We start from the raw sequence: 20,463 nt of genomic DNA on the forward strand, positions 1-20,463 counted from the left end.
GGGAAATGTCTATGAAGTTGTTTCCAACTGATTTTTTTCCTTTCTGCTTGAGAAATTGAGCCAATGAGAACTTTTTTTGGTGACTGTTGTTTCTGTTTGTTTTTTGTTTTATGACTGATAAAGACAAAAACTGGGTTTCTCTTTCAGGTTAAGTCCCTGCTGTGTTGTTAATTTAGAACTTAGAACGTCACACTTGTATGTCATTTTATTTTAGGTATAATTGACAGCACTGTCTTTGACCAGAGGCAAGTTGTAGCAGTAACTGGTGATGGTACCAATGATGGTCCAGCGTTGAAGAAGGCAGATGTTGGATTTGCTATGGTAGGATATTGTTTTTAAATCCCCAGTATTTTATCAATAACTTATCAAATCACTTAAGATTAAAGGGCCTTGTTTCATGGGCCTAGCATACAACTATGTTCATGAAGTCAACATTCCAACTTAACTGTGTTTTTATTTGATGGAAAATATTCTTGTGGTATTCACCATTAAATAAAACTTTAAAAATGGAGATTGCCAATTACTTGCAAATTAAAAATGGTTTGCACAAAAGCTTGTTGCAAAGTACTGGAACAGAATACTGAAGATTTCTCAAATGTTTTCACCATAAAATAGTGACTTTAGGTTGTAAATAGCATATTTGTTGATTTTGAGTAAAACTTATATGCAATATGGAATGAGCTTAATCATCTGTTTCCCATTCAAGGATACGTAGGAACAGGGAGACCATAATATAAGAGACTGCCAGTTGATGCTCAAAATGTCTTTGAAGAACATATCTTGTATATCTGAAGTACAACTGAAGCAACAGCATTTTATGATAGTGTAGGATCAGCACTTGTCTGGATGATTCGTTAGATTACATGGCTTTCTCAGCTACCCTTTCATGTGGCTGCCAAACAATATCTCGTCTTTTAACTGCTTATGCTGCATAGACTCATGCCTCAAGTATGTGGGCTTCAGCTTTCTTTCAAGACACAGAGTAAGACAGATTCCTCAAGGTTCCCTTTGCCACAGGATTCCTCCTCAGCCTTAAATGTAACTTTGGTCATGGCAGGTCACTGTAGTCTTAAAGCATTTGAAAGGAAAAAAAAAATAAAGACCAAACTCTTCCTATACCACATGCAGAAAAAGAAACAGACTCAGATTCTACTCTTGAAAGAAAAAAATGGGAAAGAGATTTTGCATCATTCTCAAGGAGCGTTTTTCAAAAATGTAACTTTAGAATTAGACAGCTACTGAAATGTTGTCTAGACTGTAAGAGTCTTGTAACAAGTATCTCTGTTCTGGTATGGTATAGCTGCTGTAGCTGCCTGCTGTCAGGGGCAGATTTGTGTATCTGTTTTTGAATGTGTTCTGCTGCAGTTGCTGTCTGTGTTCATCTGCGTAAGGAGATATCTTCTCCAATTTCTTACCTTAATGGCAGCTAAAATATACCATATGAAATCTAAAGGTGCATTTCAAGGCATACACATAGTTGTGCAGGTGACTCATTTCCTTGATAAAATAATATATCAAGAGTAAGGATCATTAAATTTGCTATTGAGTTGATGGGTTTGGAATGGCAAAAGGAAAACATTTTTGAAATAGTTGTCTTCAGGCATCATTACAGAATAAGCTGTTGGGGTATTATAGGAGACTAGAGGTGCTTAAAATTTGAGAATGACATGTTGCTTTGCAATGCATATGGAATGACATTGCATATTCTATTGTTCAATGCTAATGCCATTCTGCAAGAGGGTTTTGGCAATGTTTATCATCCTACTGTGTTGCAAGCACATGTGTTGCCTGCTGCTGGAATCCATACAACAAAGTAATTAGAACAGAGCTTGAACTGTAGCACTGCACCATCTGGTGGCCTTCAGCTTGAATAGGGTTTGGTGACATTTCTTTGGGAGAACTTAGCGTGTCTTTACTGTCAACTCTCAAATTTATATCAAGGTCTTTAGTTTAAAGAGAGCATTACTTTGTTTTCATTTCCCCAAGTTTGAGCAGAACTTGTTTCAATAGGTCTTTAGATGTTTACATTAAAGGAGTCCTTCAGACGTGGTCCATCCAAGTGGATGCTGACCAAGGACATAATAGTTTTTGTCATAAAAAGTCAGTGGATCCTGTAATATTTCATAATGTTTTTCTTTTTCTATCAGGGTATTGCTGGAACAGACGTAGCTAAAGAAGCTTCTGATATTATCCTTACAGACGACAACTTCACCAGTATTGTTAAAGCAGTTATGTGGGGACGAAATGTTTATGACAGCATCTCCAAATTTCTTCAGTTCCAACTTACTGTCAACGTAGTAGCAGTAATTGTTGCTTTTACAGGAGCATGCATAACACAAGTACGTACCAGTGGGGGATTGTTTCAGCAAATAAAGGTTGAAAAAGTCATGGTTGATTAATTCTTAAGTTCAAACTTCCATTTAAACAGTAGTCCAAAGAACATAATGCTCCTCAGAACATGCCAATATTGTATGATAAATGCCAATATTGGCTGTAATTTCTGCACTTCTATTGGAGGGTTTATGTATCTATCTTTATAGGATTCTCCACTTAAAGCCGTGCAGATGCTGTGGGTAAATCTCATAATGGACACATTAGCTTCCCTTGCCCTGGCAACAGAACCACCCACTGAAGCTCTTCTGTTGCGGAAGCCTTATGGTAGAAACAAACCTTTGATTTCTCGTACAATGATGAAGAACATTTTGGGTCATGCATTCTACCAGCTTGTAGTGGTCTTCACGCTCCTGTTTGCTGGTAAGGACACTGAGGCTTTACAAAGTTATTCTGAATGTTGTAGAGAGGTGTGTTTTTAAAACTATTTTTCTGCTGTAGTGCATGTGTAAAGACACTAATTAAGCTGTTCATAAATGCCTTTTATATACAGGTGAGAAAATTTTTGATATCGATAGTGGAAGAAATGCACCTCTGCATGCTCCTCCTTCAGAGCATTATACTATAGTATTTAATACGTTTGTGATGATGCAGCTTTTTAATGAAATTAATGCCCGAAAGATTCATGGTGAAAGAAATGTTTTTGAAGGAATCTTTAACAACGCTATCTTCTGTTCTATTGTGCTGGGGACATTTGTTGTGCAGGTAAGCAGGTTCTTGGAAGGTGGGGGGAAAATGCATTTAGTGCACTGATGTACTTGCTTACCTTGGAAATGCCAATCAACTAGTGCCAGAGATCTAATTTCTGCAATGTGGAAAACCTGCAGGGTCAAGCACATAATAAGTAAGTTGTAAGTGCAGCTTGATGGAGTTTCCAGGTAAGACCTCTTTGTAATTGGTAATGCTGGAATATTGTATTTGTAGTTACCTTTTGCATTTTCTAGTTCTCCAATTTTATCTTGGTGTTCTAGTCTCTTGGAAAAATATAAAGGAATTATATTTGTCATCTGTTCATTGAACCCTTGCCCCTAAATCTTTCTTATAATATCTACCTGTGTTTCTGAACGAGAGTCCATTTAAGCAATTATAGAAAAGATACAACTCTCTTATTTTCTTCATGAGATTAGGACATGAATAAGCATTAGAAATTTAAGTGTCAGTTTTTACCTTATTGACACAGGAATCAGTGATACCTACTGGTATATATTGTAAAGGTGCTGTTTTAAGTGAAGAAAACCTGATGTCTAGGGACCTTCTGTTGGGGTACACAAGGGAATTCATAAAAGCTAGTTAGTTAAATCAGTACATGCTAAAAAAGGAAATGAAACGCTGCAGTTGATTGGATTCACATGCTGGTGTTGAGAAACACCAATTTAAAACTGAATCTGCAGAAAATAGTTTACAAGAAATATTTTCACCCTCTAAATTGCCTTCACTTTATTTAGTCAGAAGAAATAAAAAACAAATCAGTATACTGCTTAATTTCAGAACCCATTTTCATTTTGGATTAAGCTATTTGGGACATATAGCCTACGTATTAAGCTTCTCCTTAGACTTGATAATTCATGAAGTTGATGGGAGTCATATCAGTTCAAGCACTGGAAACTTACACTCCGCTGCTTCACATTAAGTCAGGGAACTTACTCTCTTGGGTTTAGATTTTTATAGATGACACTGCTTCAGAAAGCTGCTCTTATTTTTGGGGTTATGTATGCAGCAGATTGCCTGTTGTTGTGCAACAAAGCCAAACATTTAGAAATTAGGTTTAGAAAATCTAGTTATTTAGAAATTACTCCTGACTGCCGCTATGTTCCCTTCATAAATTTGACAGTCCTAATCACTTCCCAACTCCTGATTTGCCATCTCAGTGTTTTATTCTGAGCTAATAACAGAAGATACTCTTTGCTTTTTCAGCTGTCAGGTGCCCTACTTAATGGTCAATACTGTCTCCTTTTCATGCCTGCCCTGCTACTTTGAATTGTTGATTCTCCAGGGCAGACTTTCATGCATATAATTCCTATGCAGAGATACCTTGCTCATTAGGGCCCGTACAGCTTGTTGTAATAGTTAAGGCAGTAAGAAAGAGCTCACTTACTTTAGCTTTTGAGATCTCTGCCCCCTTCCCCCAAGATTTAAAGTCACATGTGTGATTTAAAGTCTGATATTTAACACTGATGTGATACACAGTAATATACTCTAGGATTACTTCTGAGATATTTCATGTCTTGTGGATCTATGAATTCTATTAATACAAGTTTATGAATCTTGGACTTAGTTCCAAGATGGATGTTCATAGCAAAAGTAACCACTGTACATTTGTAGCATCAAATACATGCTGTAATCGTGAAATGAAGGGAAAAAACGACAAGGAAAATTGAGGACTCAACAAGGCTTCATGAGTGTGACATTTGAAGAATAAATGGGTAGTTCTTGAAATACTGAAAAGAGGAAGAATATGACTTATGTCTGGAAACTTGCTCAAACTGCTGAGTCAGTGAAAGAATATGCTTAATAAGATGGGAAATCCCATGTTCTCTTGCAGAGCTGTCTGTTGTTATCTCAAAGCATTAGGGAATTTTCTAGTAACAGGTCACTGATACATGTTTAATTATGTTTTTCTTCACAGATAATTATTGTGCAGTTTGGTGGAAAGCCTTTCAGTTGCTCAGAACTCTCAGTTGAACAGTGGCTGTGGTCCATTTTCCTGGGCATGGGCACATTACTTTGGGGCCAGGTAAACTAGGATTTTTAAAAGTGCCAAATATCTACTTGCAACAGTATACTTTAAATGGGAAAAAACCCCAACACACTGGTTTTAGCATTCAGATCTTTCAAGTGGACTGTATGAATATATGAAGACTGACAGTAAATATTAATTAAAATTGACTTGTTGAATAGCTAGAAAGTTAGTTCTTAGTTGAATATTCCTTCCTCAGAGTGGGTCAATTATTTACATTCCATAACTAGATGCCATGGCTGGTTTGTTTAGCAATTTTTTAACTAGCAGAAGCTGTAGTTACCTTTTAAATATGAAATTATATCTTCAGCCAGATAGGAGTACCAGAAAATGTGGTAAGAATACAAGATGCAATGAACAGGCCAATGTTAAATATAGTTTAACTCGGTGTTTTATGGTTTTCTTGAAAAATCAAGAATTGCTGAACTTGATAGTATTTTCTTGATTTAAAAACCTCCAAGAGCAGCAAGAAATGCAGTAAAACTCAAACCAACTTTCTCTTTAATCTACATTTGCATAATTGTGACATAATTGAAAAGTCTTCCCACCTATTAAGCCATTACATTTGGACTTCTATTTCCTTTCCCCTCCCCCCAGAGTCATTACTATTGCATGCACAACAGTGCTTGTAAACAGCAAGCTTATTTACGTGAAACTTTAGAGCTACAGAGTTTTCTATTATTTAATGACATAGTTGTCTAAACTTTTCATACCACATGAAGAGTTTTCCATTACAGTTCCTTTCCTTCCACTAAGTAAAAGACACTTAATGTTTCATCATAAAATTGGTAGAATGAATTTTAGTTGTAAATACATATACATAGACATATATTCTAAAAGTGACTAAGCTTTTTAACAAGGTTCTCTGGAAAATTAATTATTTAAAAAAATCAAATAGAGTCACTCTGAGGTTTAAAAGTGTCCTAGAAGAGAATTGAGATGGCTTGAAATACCTTTGACCCAATGTGGCTTGCAAGGGCAATGCTTCCCTGCTGCAGTTCATGCTGTCCTAGCATCTCATTAAAGTCAAAGAGCTTTAATTTTCTGAGAATAATAGAAGCTGAAGTGTGAGCTGGGAGCATTCATAGTAGCAGTTTCAGCATAAAGGGCTGCTTATCTTGCTTATGGAACAGACTTTTTTCTTCTGCAGCTGCAGAAATTGTCTTCTAGGTTTGTGATGGTCAAGGAAAGCAGTCTTGGAATTGATCTGGATCTGCTAGATACAATGTACCAAATTATTACTCCTCTTAACCACATGTAGCTTTTGATTAATTTAAGGTATATTAACTGCTCTACACCGAGTAGCAAAGTAACAGTTTGAGATACATACAATTTCAGAAACATCACTCGCCTTGCAAAGGGATAGGTATCTCTCAGGTCACAAATGAATGAATGAATGTCTCTTCTGTATTTCTGAATTAATTGTGGTTGCTTTAGGTGATGGAGGTCCCACTTGAGGCGACACATCATGCTTATCAAATTGATGAAACTAAAAGCTCTAGATACAAGTACAATCTACAGGATTAATGGCTTTTGTAGCTTCAGTACTGCTCCCTCCTGGCATTGTCAAGTAATGTTAATGTGGAATTCTTTGTCCCTGGCAAGGCTGGTTTGTAGTCCAAGTTTAATTTCTCATCTTGGTTGAGGTAGTAAGTATATTCACAGCTTTGCAGCTATTCACCTGGAGTGATTGTTTTACGTTGATGCACTCATCGTGTCTGTATAATTTAGTTTGTTCAACTTCGCTAATTGTGTGCAGGATATTTGTTAAGCCTTAAGACTGGTATTACTCCTTCTTTGTTGTTAAAAAAAGAATAATCCTGATTTATATATTTTATCCACTGTTAGTTGATTTCAACAATTCCAACCAGCCGACTGAAATTCCTTAAAGAAGCCGGTCATGGAACACAAAAGGAAGAGATTCCTGAAGAAGAATTAGCAGAAGATGTAGAGGAGATTGATCATGCTGAGAGAGAACTGCGTCGTGGTCAGATCTTGTGGTTTAGGGGCCTAAACAGGATACAAACTCAGGTATGGTCTTGAAAAAGGTAGGATGCAGTGGGTGTTGAGGGAAATCTCTCCATTTTTGACAAAGGTGGCTGTTCTAACTGGTGTGACTGAGACTGTCAAAAGGGGGTATGGATGGATGTGTAAACCCTCAGGGTCCTCTGTTTTCTTCAGCTTTAAATGCAACTCTTGCCTGTATATCTGCTCTGTTTTTAAAAAGTGCCTTTTTTTTCTTTACTTTTTTGTGTGTTATAGATGGGATGGTCCTTTCTCTTGTTCTCTCTCTCTCTTGCTGAGCAAGCTGTCACAATCTCTGATTCCTTGCAGATGGATGTAGTGAATGCTTTCCAGAGTGGAAGTACCATTCAGGGGGCTCTAAGGCGGCAACCCTCCATCGCCAGCCAGCACCATGATGTAACAAATATTTCTACCCCTACACATGTAGTGTTTTCCTCTACTACTGCTTCTACTACTGTGGGGTGTGAGTGTGTGTTCCTAAAGTGCATGAAATTAACATTTCCTAATTCACGTACCTAACGTTTCTCATTTTCTCCTTAGTACTTAAAATCATCGTTCAGGCTTTTATAGAGCTCTTCCACAAAGTGGAGTCCTCAAGACTTTTTTTTCTTAGAGGGCTGAGAACAGGTGGAACAGTTTCAACAAAAGACTTTAATGCGAAAGCTGTGAGCCTGCATATCCTGTGCCTTCATCCATTCGTGTACAGAGGGATTTTTAAGATAAAATGGAAAACTGTTGTAAATTTTCGAGTATATGCCTCTTAGAGTGATTTGCATTGAATAAGTGAATTAACTGGATAGTCATGGACCCAGATCAACAAAAACAGATCTCTTGCACTGCAGCACAAACAATACTTAAGTAAGCAAGCTGATTTGGAAGCAAATGATATCTTGAAGATATGAATTTAGTTAGAACATGGAGCACTAAATGCATTTTCTTTGTAGCCTGTAAGGAACTTTATGAATCTTCGCTTTCATTGGACCATATTTACTGAATAACAACTTTTTCAGCATCAGGATTCAGGTGGCGAAACAAGGCTCCTAAAATGCGTACAAGTCAGAAGAAATATGAATTAGCTAATATATAAAAGAAAAAAGTTTTAAGCATTAAATGGTGAAACTTTCATTCGAATCTGAAGAGTTCTTTTTCCTCTCTAGGTTCTTCTGGGAGCAGTTCATAAACCATCAGTGAAAGTGAAGTTTGTCTCACCTCAATTCTACCCTCTCTATATTGTACTCTTAAGTAGCATTTCAGTTTCAGCCTTCCTCTCTATTGAGGCTGGAGATTTATTTTCTCTTGGATGTAGGCCTAAACTTGGGAGCCAGAAGATGTGTAGTAGTTGTAGTTGAATACTGATAGCCAATATCTTTGTTCAGAGTTTTCGCTCTTAATATATGTTTAACTTTCTCCTCTAACTTCTTAGAGATGGGTTAAATAATTGTTTTTTAAAAATAACTCTGAGAGGGCTTCTTCTCCCCCTTCCTCTCCCTGCTTAAACTTTCAGATTACCAGATGGATGAAGACCTTAATTTCAGGAGCCGTCTTAAGTGAAATGGTCTCTTCAGATTTTTTTTTAAGGTTTATTTTTTTATTTTTGGGCTTGGTTAGAATTCACATGTGAGCTTGCACAAGCATTTACCTCTGTATTTGTTCTCCAGTGGTGAGACAGGTATTTCCCTACCTTGCAGAAGTACTGAGAAGCCCAGCTCTCAAATTTGCATGCCTCAGGAACACAAAATGAAAAGTAGATTTAACACTTAAGGATGCACAGGATTGCATCTCCTAGTTAAAATGCTAATTAGTAACCTGTATCCCTAACTACACTCTAGAACATTAATTAGACATTCAGAATTCTCTAGAGAGCAATGTCATTCCATGCTGCTATTTGAGCAGAATCTACTGGGCACTGCAGCATCTCATTGCATCAAATGACCAGATACAGAGCTACCATAGCAGAGAACTAGTTTTTTATCTTCACTACTACAGCCTTCTGCTACACTCTCCAGAAGAACAACTTTTGAGAACTAATACAGATTAATGGGAAGCAAATGTGTTATTGTCTCTTTTCTGGAGCTGTTTGTTGGAAAACAGTTCCTATGAAGTAAGGTTGCAACCCTTAAGCAGCCATCTGGTTAGGAGGATTTGGAGTGCCAACTGCATTCCTTGCTATTCTGGTACTAATATGAGGAAGGCCTGATGACAGTATGAATTACACTTAACAAATTGTCTTGTTTGCACCTCACTTACATGATTTATTTATAGTTATCCCTCTAGTTTAATTATCTTGAGTGGTTGAAAATAGAGCCTTCAAAGCCCTAGATTTTCCCTTTTTAAGTGCTGAAATTTTGATTTCTGCTTTTGTGGCTGGACTCTGAGAGTCCTGGGCTTGCTGTAGTGTCTAGCCCACTTGTGTATTGCATTCTGCATGGGAACCAAGCCTTTATATTCTATGATAATTACAGCTCTCCTCTTAAGCCAGAATTGTTTTTCATTGCTTCTGATGTTCTAAAATCTCATCTGTAAGCAATGAAAAAACAGTCCCATGAGACATTCATATTTCATTTTGCCACATAAATGGCCCAGTGGGGTGCAACATGCCAAATAAAGTCATTGCAAACTTTCAGTCTGGCATTGTCACTGCTATTTTCTTGGTAAGCACCAAGACAGTTTAGGCAGCTGGCTGGACTTGTTTAAACTTCGCATAATGCGCCAACTCCTTGACAGTGTGCTCAACGTTTGTCATGCAATGAACAGTCAAGTACTAGCTGCTGTTGTAATCTTTTCTCCAGCACATTCACTCTCTTTTCTGTCCTCCCCTTACTGGTAGTTATGTCCTCCCCCTTGATGGTGTGCCCCATCCCTATGCCCCCTTATTCCCTGTGCCCTCTTCCCTTGCCTCCATGGTTAATTTTCCCAGCATGTACCTGTAGTATAAAAATGGGGACATGATCACTTTGGAGTAAAATTCTTTGTACAAATGGTCTGAGGGAGCAGAGCTGGGGAGAGGATGCCCCACTTCTAGAGGTCAAAGAAGACAGTTGGGACATGAGACTTTATCATGTGCAATGGTTCTATTTAACCAGTTTGATTTAACACATTGCTTTTGGGGAGCCCTTGTCTGTTTACAGTGAACTTCCCTGGTGTAACTTAGCTGTTTCGAAGTCTCTGCTCTTGATCTGCTTGACCTTCCAGCATCATTCCTTCACCTGGAAGTCACTTTATTTTTTCCTGTCGAGGAACTCTGGAATATAGTCATGATGTATTTCTCAGCTTGAAACAAGTCATCATGGATGCTCTAAAAAAAGCTTTAAATTTGACTTGCTGTTTGTAACAGCAAGTTCTTGTTTACTACAGAGTTGTTCTGCTGCTTACTATTTAACACTATTTCACACTGCTTTGTTGGAGACTTGCTAAGGGTAGGGATGTTGAGAATTGAATAGGGAGTCAACAGTAGGGGGAAACTATCTTGGGAAAAGTGCTGGATGAATGACTCAATGACTTCTGCCTCACCTTACTTGTTTTATCCATTCAAGAATGAATCCTGAATTTCTCTAGTTCATCAGGGAAACATGGGGCATGGGAGAAGGGGAGTGTGGGCAGCGGGCTTCATCATTCAAATAATAGTTCAGAAAGCTTAAATTCCAGTCAGCCTGGACATGTGCAATTTGCAAAACAAAACTGTACTTTCTATTATATCTAATTTAACTATGACAGGTTCATTTATGAATTCTGTTGGCTTTCTGATTCAAAAAATATTAAACAAGAAAAAGACATGAAACAGCCCTCAGCCTGGGAACTGTGTCCATGAATTCAATGTAAATTGAAGACTCGTGCAAAGGCTGATCATCCTGCTTTTCTCATACTTGGCGCTACTTAAGTAGTCTCTTCAAAGTTACAACCTGTCCTGGCTACTAAACTGTACAATACAGTATCCAATTTCCTAGTTCTGGTCTTAAGTTTCCAAAGCACTGTTCACTAAGGAGCTTTCTCTAGCGTGGTAAATGGCTATATACTCGAATATTTACAGCTGTTACAGCGGTATCCTTTTTTTTGCATGACTTTGTAAATGTTTGTTCATTGTGACATTGGCTTACACTTGCTTGGCTTTTTCATAGTCAGCTGACATCCTAATTCCTAGCATGAGAATTAGTGACCCTTTTATCCCCTAACTTATTTTCAGCCTCGCCCCTCCTTCCCTCCCTCCAATCTCACCCAAATATTCAATAAAACACTCATTGAGATTTATTTAATTTTTGAATAAGTAAATATTTGTTGGCCTCACTTCTGAAAAATGCTTAGCCCATGTTAAGTAATTAAACAATTTTAGTGCCATGTCTGAATTTTAGGGCCCTTCAGCTTTTTGCAGTACTTTCACAATTTTTATTCCTACTGTGTAGACTGGCAGTGCTCTACTGAAATGCTCTTCATTTTTTACAGTTTATTGCAAGTTCCACTGCATCATACAAATTTGGTTCACTCATGTCTAGCTGTTTGTGGATTCAAACTCATAAGAACCATGCCATGATCAGTAAATCTGCAGCATTTTAACAATGTTTTTTCTTTGTTTACAGATCCGAGTGGTGAATGCATTTCGTAGCTCCTTGTACGAGGGGCTAGAGAAACCTGAGACACGAAGTTCAATTCACAATTTTATGACGCATCCTGAGTTTAGAATAGAAGACTCCGAGCCTCATATTCCCCTTATTGATGATACTGATGCTGAAGATGACGCTCCAACAAAACGCAACTCTAGTCCCCCTCCCTCTCCCAATAGAAATAACAATGCGGTTGACAGTGGAATTCACCTTACAACAGACAAGAACAAGTCTGCTACCTCTTCATCCCCAGGGAGCCCACTACATAGTTTGGAAACATCACTCTGATTGTAAGCTGAATGTTAACACACTAGCTGCATTGTAAAGAAATTGAAACTGGGTCTCTTCACACATTATGATGGACAAGATGATATTCTTGTCTTGGACTTCAACAGAAGAAACACTTGTACGAATGTAGATTTATTTTTTTAAAAAAAGCTTTCTGCCAGACTGGAGGGTGCTTTTCTGGGGGTGGGAGTAATAATGAACTCTGACAGATAAACAGTAACTCAGCATAAGTGACCTGTGGATCATCTGTTGTACTAAGAATGGTCCTGAAGAGTGTGTTAGCAGAGCTTTAGTTTATCATGATCCTTTTCTGAGGGGAAAGCTGGGAAGGGCAAGGAGGCCCTGGATCATTGAATTGATACTTTAATTTCTGCTGTTGGCTGTTAATAATTTGGATTATTTATGTTTATAAATGATACAGATCTGTTTACAAGGTTTGTAGATACTTTTTTGTTCCTGTTCATAGATGGGAAGCTTCCTTATAAATGATGCAGAGAAGACAAAAAACAAAACAAAAAAACCAAAAAAACTAGTCCTTCAAATACTGCTGTATTTTCAGGAAAAGGGTGTTTCTATTGAAACTGTACTAAATTTTGCCTGCAATTTACCTTGTTAAATATTGTAGATAAATTGCTACTACTAATAGCCAAATAGATAACACTAATGCTTTGTAAAAACATGAGCAGTGGTGTTCTAATGAAGTTATGGCCTCTGTCCTAATTAGTTTCTTAAATACATTTACTACTTAATGGTTTTGAAACAACTGTTTAATTTTTAAAAATTTTGAGAAACTTAATGAATAACTTTTGTTCAGAACTTAGTAGGATTGTTTAATGCAGGACATCAATACGTGATGGAACTTGCTTGAAATATTTCTGTTATCTCGGGCAAAATGGATTAAATCAAAATACATCAGAATCTTAGTCCTTTGTTTTTGTCTAATCATGTTAGTTTAGTGCTGTCTTGGTGAACTGTGAGTGGAACTGTGATTTTTTTCTAATCTATAGAATCCTTCATGCAGCATGAGGGCTGTTGGCATTTTGAAAGGTTGTTAGTGGGTAGCATACATGTTCTCCTTTTTGTTTTTGAAACTTGTTTGTAAACATGAATAAATCTGCCCTTTTGTTAAAATAAAATTGCAGCAATGGTTTCTTACAGATTTTTTTTTTCTCAGCTCCTTCAGTGGAAATACAGAAAGTACTCTTTTGTGTTACTGGTTACCTTTAAACTGCAATTTCAAGATGGTAACAGCCCCACTCCAAATAGCTCTTTGGATAAATGGAAACATGGTGGCTGCCTCCAGAATGAATGTAAGTTAAGGTACTCAAAAGTCTTCACTGAGCCAAAAGGATACTCCTGGGGAATTAATAGGTCTGCCTGAAATTCTGAGACTCGCTGTGAGTACCGTGTAATAAATGTATCTCTGACTGCTTAAGTGAGGGAGACTGAGAACTGACATAAAGCACAGGTGAAATGCACCAGAACTGATCGGCTAGAGATTGAATGAAGAAGTTATGGTCTGCCTCTGCTGTATTGTTCAGACAGCGAAGGATGATGAAACAGTACTTGGTCTGGCACTTCCTCATATTCCTCATAGGTCCAATACTACTTAAAAGAGCAACAGAAGACATGAGTTGTAAGATTTTCTTTTTCCAGCTCTGTATTCTTTAAAATAGCAAGTGAATTTTTTTGTCAGATAATCCAGAATTACGGACTTTTTGAAAGTGGTCCCTTCGGAGGACTGCAAGAATTAAGTTGGTAATGAGGAAGGAAATAATACTAGAGCTAACTGCAGAAATGAGCAGGTTGGGAAGCTCAAGCACATCTTTCCCTTGTGGTGGGGTACATGCATGCTTGGGGTTGTCCTTTAGTGGATATTGTTCAACCTGTGGCACTGTATCCCACTGTCAACCACTCCTGAATTCCATCTTTTCTATTGTACTTCAGTAAATACACTGAATTCTAGGTAAGGGGGTCGAGGGTGGGGGGTTGCACTTGACACTTTGTATAGTAATTTCTCCCACATGTTTCTAGCACTTTTCTTACATCATAGTTCTTATCTAGAGCGCTTGGTAGGGGGGTCAGTTTTTATGTAAGCTATTTTCTCTTTACTACAAAAGTCAGATAAGCATTGGCTTAAAATAAAGGGAGTTTTCTTTACCTGTGAAGTACACTGCCATGTGGAAAAGTATCTTCATTTAGCTTCATTAATGAATAATGATTTGACTTCATTTCAAAACAGACTTTAATTTTCCCCTCTTCTCTAGGTGTGATCATGACTGCATGTTATCTTTTTTGAAATAAAATCTACACTTAAGCCTTTTGTGGGGGGTGGGAGGGTGAATGTAGGCTTTGTACATCGCTGGTCCCTCTTGATTCTGTTAACATCAGTGTGCTGTTCTTACAGGAAACTTCCTTACAGAAACAAGGAAAAGTTGTTTAAGAGGGGGGTATGCTTTCTTTGTGATCTCAAGAAATCATAACATTGCCTAGATTATGAAATGGTTTTCACTAAGCTCATGAGGCCTTCATTGCCTTTCTGGTTGTAAGGTTTACTTGTCTTTCTTCTTGTAACTGAAATAAATAAAAGTGCTGTTCATCTCAGTCTGTATGGGGACTGAAATTCTTGAATGCCAGTACAGTAGTGATTTAAACCTGAATGCATGCCAATTCTATAAAACAGCTCTTGCTACAATTTTATGCTCATTATCTTTTAAAAGGTCATGGTATATTGTGTACATGGTTAAGCAATAGTGACTTTGAACATAAACTCGGTTCTAGCCTGACTACTCTTTGGAGTGGCTTAAAATGTGGTTTCCTGGGTGGGATGTCTACTGTTGTGTATATGTTAGGACACCTCATCTTAGTGCTGAAGGAGGGCTGGAAATGCTAATAATACAAGAGGACTCATTTTTTTCTGTAATGGCCTTAACAGGAATAGGAAAACGCTGTGTCATGGAGTAGTCTGGAGAGAAAAATGGAAACAAATGTCTTAATGCTAAATCAGTGGGAAAATGCAGAGGTCTGTAGCAAGTACAAGCAGTCAAATATATGAAATAACACACTGAGGCTTTCTTAGAATAACAGCAAATTTTCCAATGTGTTTCGAAGTAAGCAAGCAAATGTAATATTCATGGAAGGATAACTTGTGTGTACTGAGTATTGGAAAGTGATTCCAAAGGCCTGATAAGCTCAATTTCTACTGCTAGTAGTTCTAGCCTCTGCAGAGCTCTAGAATAATCCAGATCATAGTAACCATTACATAAGAGTATCTTAATGTCTGCACAACTTTTCTAATGCAAACACTTGGTTTTAAAGAGGCTGCTGCTTTTTCCACCTGCACCCTCTCCCCCAGCTGTGCATCTTTTCTGATCTTACAGATTTCAAGCCCTCACTGAAGTACCTTAACTTTGTTGGATAAGCCTGGCCAGCATGAAGGGTCCAGCTCCAATTTATCTCCAGACTGATTAGGCCTGCTTATTCAGGGCCATGTCATGAGAAATTCTGGGCCAGAATAAGGAGCCTATAGCTGTTCCTGCCAATCTTCTCCCCTGAACTGTGTACAGAAATACCTAACCACCTTCCTCAGGAGGTTGCAGCATCCATCAAGGAGATATGACTTAGTGTCTAAAACAGAAACCTCCTACAGGTACTATTTATCCTTTGTACTCAAAGATGAGGTTTTGCTAAGAAAATGATGGAATGGGCTTAGACAACTGCAAAAACCAGCATGTAAAAGGTAGCTCATTGGATAGTGACTCTTTACTACTAATGTAGAATTTTCTGCAAAAATCCATACAATTTTCAGCTTGAAAAGGGTTCCTTGACTTGCCCCAAATAGAAGACAGTAGGAATTTAAACTTGGAAAAATAGCAGGAATATTTCTGGGAATTAACAGCTTTTGGTGGAAGTGTACATTCTGGAATACTGGAGCATCATCTCAAATTCTGGTGTAATGACAAGTGTCAATCCAAACCTGAAGCAGCAGCTGCTCACTAAAATGGAAATATGCATTCTGGATCCCTTTGATGCTTTTGTCCTTGCAAACATAGCAGCATGTAACATCTTCTGAACATCTTCATCGGCTTTCCTAGGCTGCCTCTCTGCAAGGCATGAAGCTGAATTATGCTGAAAGACTGTAAGTATGATCATACAGAAAACCTTTCTATGTCTTCCTCCTTGGCAAAGGCACAGTCTTGGATTCACTCCATGGCAACTGCTCAGGCACAGAATGAGTACTGGCTTTTCCTGTTTTAAAACTTTCAGTCTCTTGTAGAGAATCAGGGTGTACAGTTGAAATGTTTTGTGTGAAAAGCCTCCCAAACTTTTGATTTAAGATACAATAAAAAACCACTCTACAAATAAACCCCAGAAGATATGTTTTTCATCATTCACAATTTTAGCCTTACCAAATACAGGATTTAACTTGACTTTCTCAGTTTTCCACAAGTTGGCTGCTCTGATGGCTGTTAGGTACAAAACCTCTTCAGTTATGACCTAAGGTAGTTACAAGATCTCCTGAAGGTAAGCCTGTATTTAGCAGATGTTTGTGGGAAAATACATAGCCTATTTTGACTACTGTGCTGGCAGCTACTGCATAGTGTTTTGTGCTATGTATTTTAGGAAAGAATCTGCAAAATTAACAATTTACAAAATTCAGATCCATGCAATGGGACCTGTCAGAGAACACATGAGTCAGACACAGGATGCATGAAGTAGGGAATTCTTTCAACTGATATTTTGGTAGAACACAAGATTTTGTTTTGGGCAACACTGCTTTAGAGATGGGAAGATTTCTCTTTAATCACTTGCCATGTATTGGCCATTAATGTTCTGATCAGTGCAACAGTTGAATTCATTGAGGACAGTCATTCAGAAAGCATTCATATAAACAAGTGTTTTTAAATAAAAAGAAAACTGGAAAAGGTGCTTCTTGTCATATTTTAATTTCCCCAAGAGATGTGTCATTCTTAGCTTCTTTCCTTTTGACAAATCAACTAGGCTCTGTTCTAATAAATCTAGCAATAGAGAGACATGAATTACAACTTGATATCTCCTTCCTGTCTTCCCCCTTCCAGTCTGCCAAGGATGATTGTACGGAATAAGTGAAGGACAGATGGGGCAAGATGTGCAGCTGTGGATTTGTCTCCTTTATCATATTTCTATCTTGCCTTTTGGTCTTCTCTTCTGTTTTCTACTTCAAGATCTTACCCACTCTCAGTAAATTTTGGGAGTACTTTTTATATGGTAGCATCTTTTGGTGCCAGAGCCCAGAGCAACTCATAGGAGAGCTCTTTCAACAAGATCTATGGAAAGAATTGGCTTTGGAAAAGGAGCTAAAGAGGGACAGACAGCTTTTTTCTCAATTAGAAAAACAACAGTATGAACTACATTACAAAGTTTTTAAGTCCAAAAGAATTTGCAGGCCAAATATCACCAGAATATCTCAGCTGGTTACTTAGCCCATAAATATTCTATAAAGCCCATCATGTTTTAGCAGAACATAGCTAAATTGATGCCATTTTAAGAAATTAGTTTCTGATTTTCCCAGCCAGTCAAAAGTGACAGCACATGAAACTGCCTGAACACAAGAAAACACACAAAGACGTTAGGGAGTCTTCATCCTTGGAGATACTCAGAACTCAGCTAGACACTGCCCTGAGCAAACTGCTGCACTGATGCTGCTTTTAGCAGGGCTTTGGATTAGATAACCTGCAGAGGCCCTTGCCAACCTCAGTAATTCTCTGATCCTGAAATTCTTGAGCAGGAGGTGTAATTCTATTTATTTTATTCATAATCCTCATTGGTATTCTTTCTATACATAGATGGAATTCAACAAAGACATCAGTCGCTGGAACAATCAAACCTGAGGCCAAACAAGAAAGCAGCTGACTATTTTCTTTCTCTTATCTTAAACTGACCTGACCAAAAGGCTTGCTGATATTTGCCTGCTGCAATGTTTACTGTGACAACAGAGCTTGTATCAATTCTGCTCCAGTAAACCTTTCTGAACGATGACTGGCTGGCTGTAGTTCATAGGAAAGCCCACAGATTTTAACATGATCTCTAGAAAGCCACAGACCCATGGAAATCAACTTCTTTTCAAGGAGAGGATTTCTCATTCTGTTATTTGCCTCTTTTAGGTGTAGAAAGAAAAAAATTGTAACATTCTAAGAAAAATTAAACTCTAGTTTATTTGAAGATTTTTGTGGTTTCATTGCTCTGCTCCCTACTTAGGACTCTCTTGAAAGAACCTAGTCCTTTATCTCAAAGTTAGTATTTTTTTTTTCTGGTTTCAAGTGTTTAAGATCAGTTTCTAAAAAAAAGGAGATTCTCTTGCAGGCCTATAAAGCTAATGGAATTTATATTATTCTAATGGATCAAGACAAAGAGTACTGAAAAGTATGTTTTTAGTCATAGAAGACTATAATTTACATGGAATTGAGAAGCTGACTTTTTCTCCTTACCTTCATGGAGTGGTGGTGTTACAGGCTTTTATCTAATTGAGTAAAGGATTGGTGAAATGAAATGAAATGTCAGTTCTGATGTTGCATACAAATGCTCCCTTCTTCTGCCTTGAGTTGCAGAAATATTTTGCTACACTTAAAGAACTTAGTATTATATCAGAGTTGGAGTCTCTTTTTATTGGTTCTCACATAATTGCCTATAAAACTTTAATGCTAATGTAGAAAGACATTACGAAACTGCCATTCTGATCTTAAAAATGTTGTAATAGGAATAAGTTTCAGAGTCCAAGCATAACCTGCATGGTAAAACTAGCTGCCTGGCTGATCAAATGTTATAGTAGTGAGATGATTCAACCCAAAAGTTGACATTCTAACTATTGAAAAAATAGCTGAGTTTCTACAAAACAGAAACAGTCTTTTTTTTCTTAGAAATAACACATTCCTTTTGAAACTAAAACACATTTAGCACAAGCATATTTAGAGGATGTGGGGGAGCACCTACAATATTGATTTCCAATATGCCGTGTAATGGCTCTCTACCTTAAAGGTGCAGAAATCTTTAGTATTTTCATCTGTAGAGTCAATATATTGAAGCATGTCTCATTTCAAAAGTCTTAATGATTCAATAAAAGATAATGCTACAGAATATGGTTAAAAGTATTCTGAACTGCCATTTTTAAAGAGCTTGGGACGCCCAGCCAAACCTGTAGGCAAGTCAGTACTTGAATACAGTTATTATAGCTTTAAATCTCACTGACTTCAGCCTTTTTCAAAAGAGCCATCAACCCATGACCCAAGTCTGAATGTCAATAAATGATCAAGTGTCAGCTTGATACCAATCAACACAATCAGCATTTTATATATTTGAATGAAGAAGTGCTACAGGGCTTTTGATCACTGGATGAGGAGTATGAGCTGATAAAATTCCTCTTGAGAAAACAATTTTCCATTGGTTTTCTTCTTGTCCCCAAAGGCAATCAGCAACAACCAATAGACCCCTCAGCGTTTATTTTCCAAAGTCATGGTTTATCTCTTGACAATCATTGTCAAAAACATTGAAATACTGGGACACACTCATGCATACTATCATAGACACAATTTGGAACATTCCACTTGGAATCAATCCAAGTCCAACAGTTAAGCCAAAGATAGCTATTTCCAAACTGACTACATTTGGGATATTGCCAAATAAAACAGAAGTGCTTCTGTGGTTTTCTTGCCTTGTTTTAGTCTTGTAAGTCTTGATGATTGTGCTGTAACTCAGAAATCAGGCCTTAGCATAAACTTCATGGAAGAATGTATTTAAGTACTAAGCACCCTAATAAAATTATACAGTTCAACAGTTTGCTTTTGTGTTATGAAATGAAAGGGCTTAGCCATTTCAAGAAGGAAATTTATTATTTTTCTGTTCATGCCGGTTGGTCTACTATCTCCAAGCTTTTAAGCAAGCTTTGACAGCTGTCAAGGAGGATCTCCTCGTTTTGGGGATCTCTTTTGCTATACCAGCAGGGAGTGTAGACAAGTTCAACTTATAAGTACCTCTAGAGTCAGCCTTGTTGGCTTTCCAGCAAAACAGTACCTTTTATAAGCAAACTGCTCTGACTCATTGCAGGGATGTGATTGGGTTGCAACTGAGTTTTTCACAGAATGAGGTTGTAGCATGTGCTGCTGGCCCAGGTTGCCATTCCTCTCTTCTTGCAGTGTTCTCTCTGTTGTGTAATTTCAACAGCTTCTGTGACAGCGTGGTCAACCACACCGGAACTATTTTGGGTAAACTGCTGCTGCAGGCAAGTGGTGTGGGGTGTTCTCTGCACAGCAAAAACTCTAACACAGAGCTCCTCCTGTGACTCCTGCTGCCCAGTCTAGAGCTCATGAAAGTAACAACCTAGGCATTGTAGATGGAAGGAAGTAGGAATTGAATGGGGAGAATGGAAGGAAACATACGAGCAACGAGAAGGTT

The 20,463-nt window shown here is 37.8% G+C and overlaps 1 protein-coding gene across 7 annotated transcripts in view; it reads left to right on the top strand.

Moving 5' to 3' along the window:
* Positions 1–14,640, top strand: part of LOC131592952 (plasma membrane calcium-transporting ATPase 1) — a 60,642-nt gene extending 46,002 nt beyond the window's left edge. For 2 of the 7 annotated variants that reach the window (XM_058864930.1, XM_058864931.1), the window contains exons 15-22: positions 215–321; positions 2,148–2,339; positions 2,541–2,754; positions 2,885–3,096; positions 5,018–5,125; positions 6,977–7,159; positions 7,391–7,549; positions 11,725–14,640. In XM_058864930.1, the coding sequence (XP_058720913.1) occupies positions 215–321; positions 2,148–2,339; positions 2,541–2,754; positions 2,885–3,096; positions 5,018–5,125; positions 6,977–7,159; positions 7,391–7,549; positions 11,725–12,036 (1,487 nt within the window). In that variant the 3' untranslated portion in view covers positions 12,037–14,640. Of the gene's footprint in view, positions 1–214; positions 322–2,147; positions 2,340–2,540; positions 2,755–2,884; positions 3,097–5,017; positions 5,126–6,976; positions 7,160–7,390; positions 7,617–11,724 lie in introns of all 7 variants that reach the window. The other 5 variants (XM_058864933.1, XM_058864934.1, XM_058864935.1 and 2 more) reach the window with 4 other exon arrangements.
* Positions 14,641–20,463: the final 5,823 nt, after the last annotated feature.

Source organism: Poecile atricapillus, chromosome Z (genome assembly GCF_030490865.1).
Source record: "Poecile atricapillus isolate bPoeAtr1 chromosome Z, bPoeAtr1.hap1, whole genome shotgun sequence".
Lineage (NCBI taxonomy): Eukaryota > Metazoa > Chordata > Aves > Passeriformes > Paridae > Poecile > Poecile atricapillus.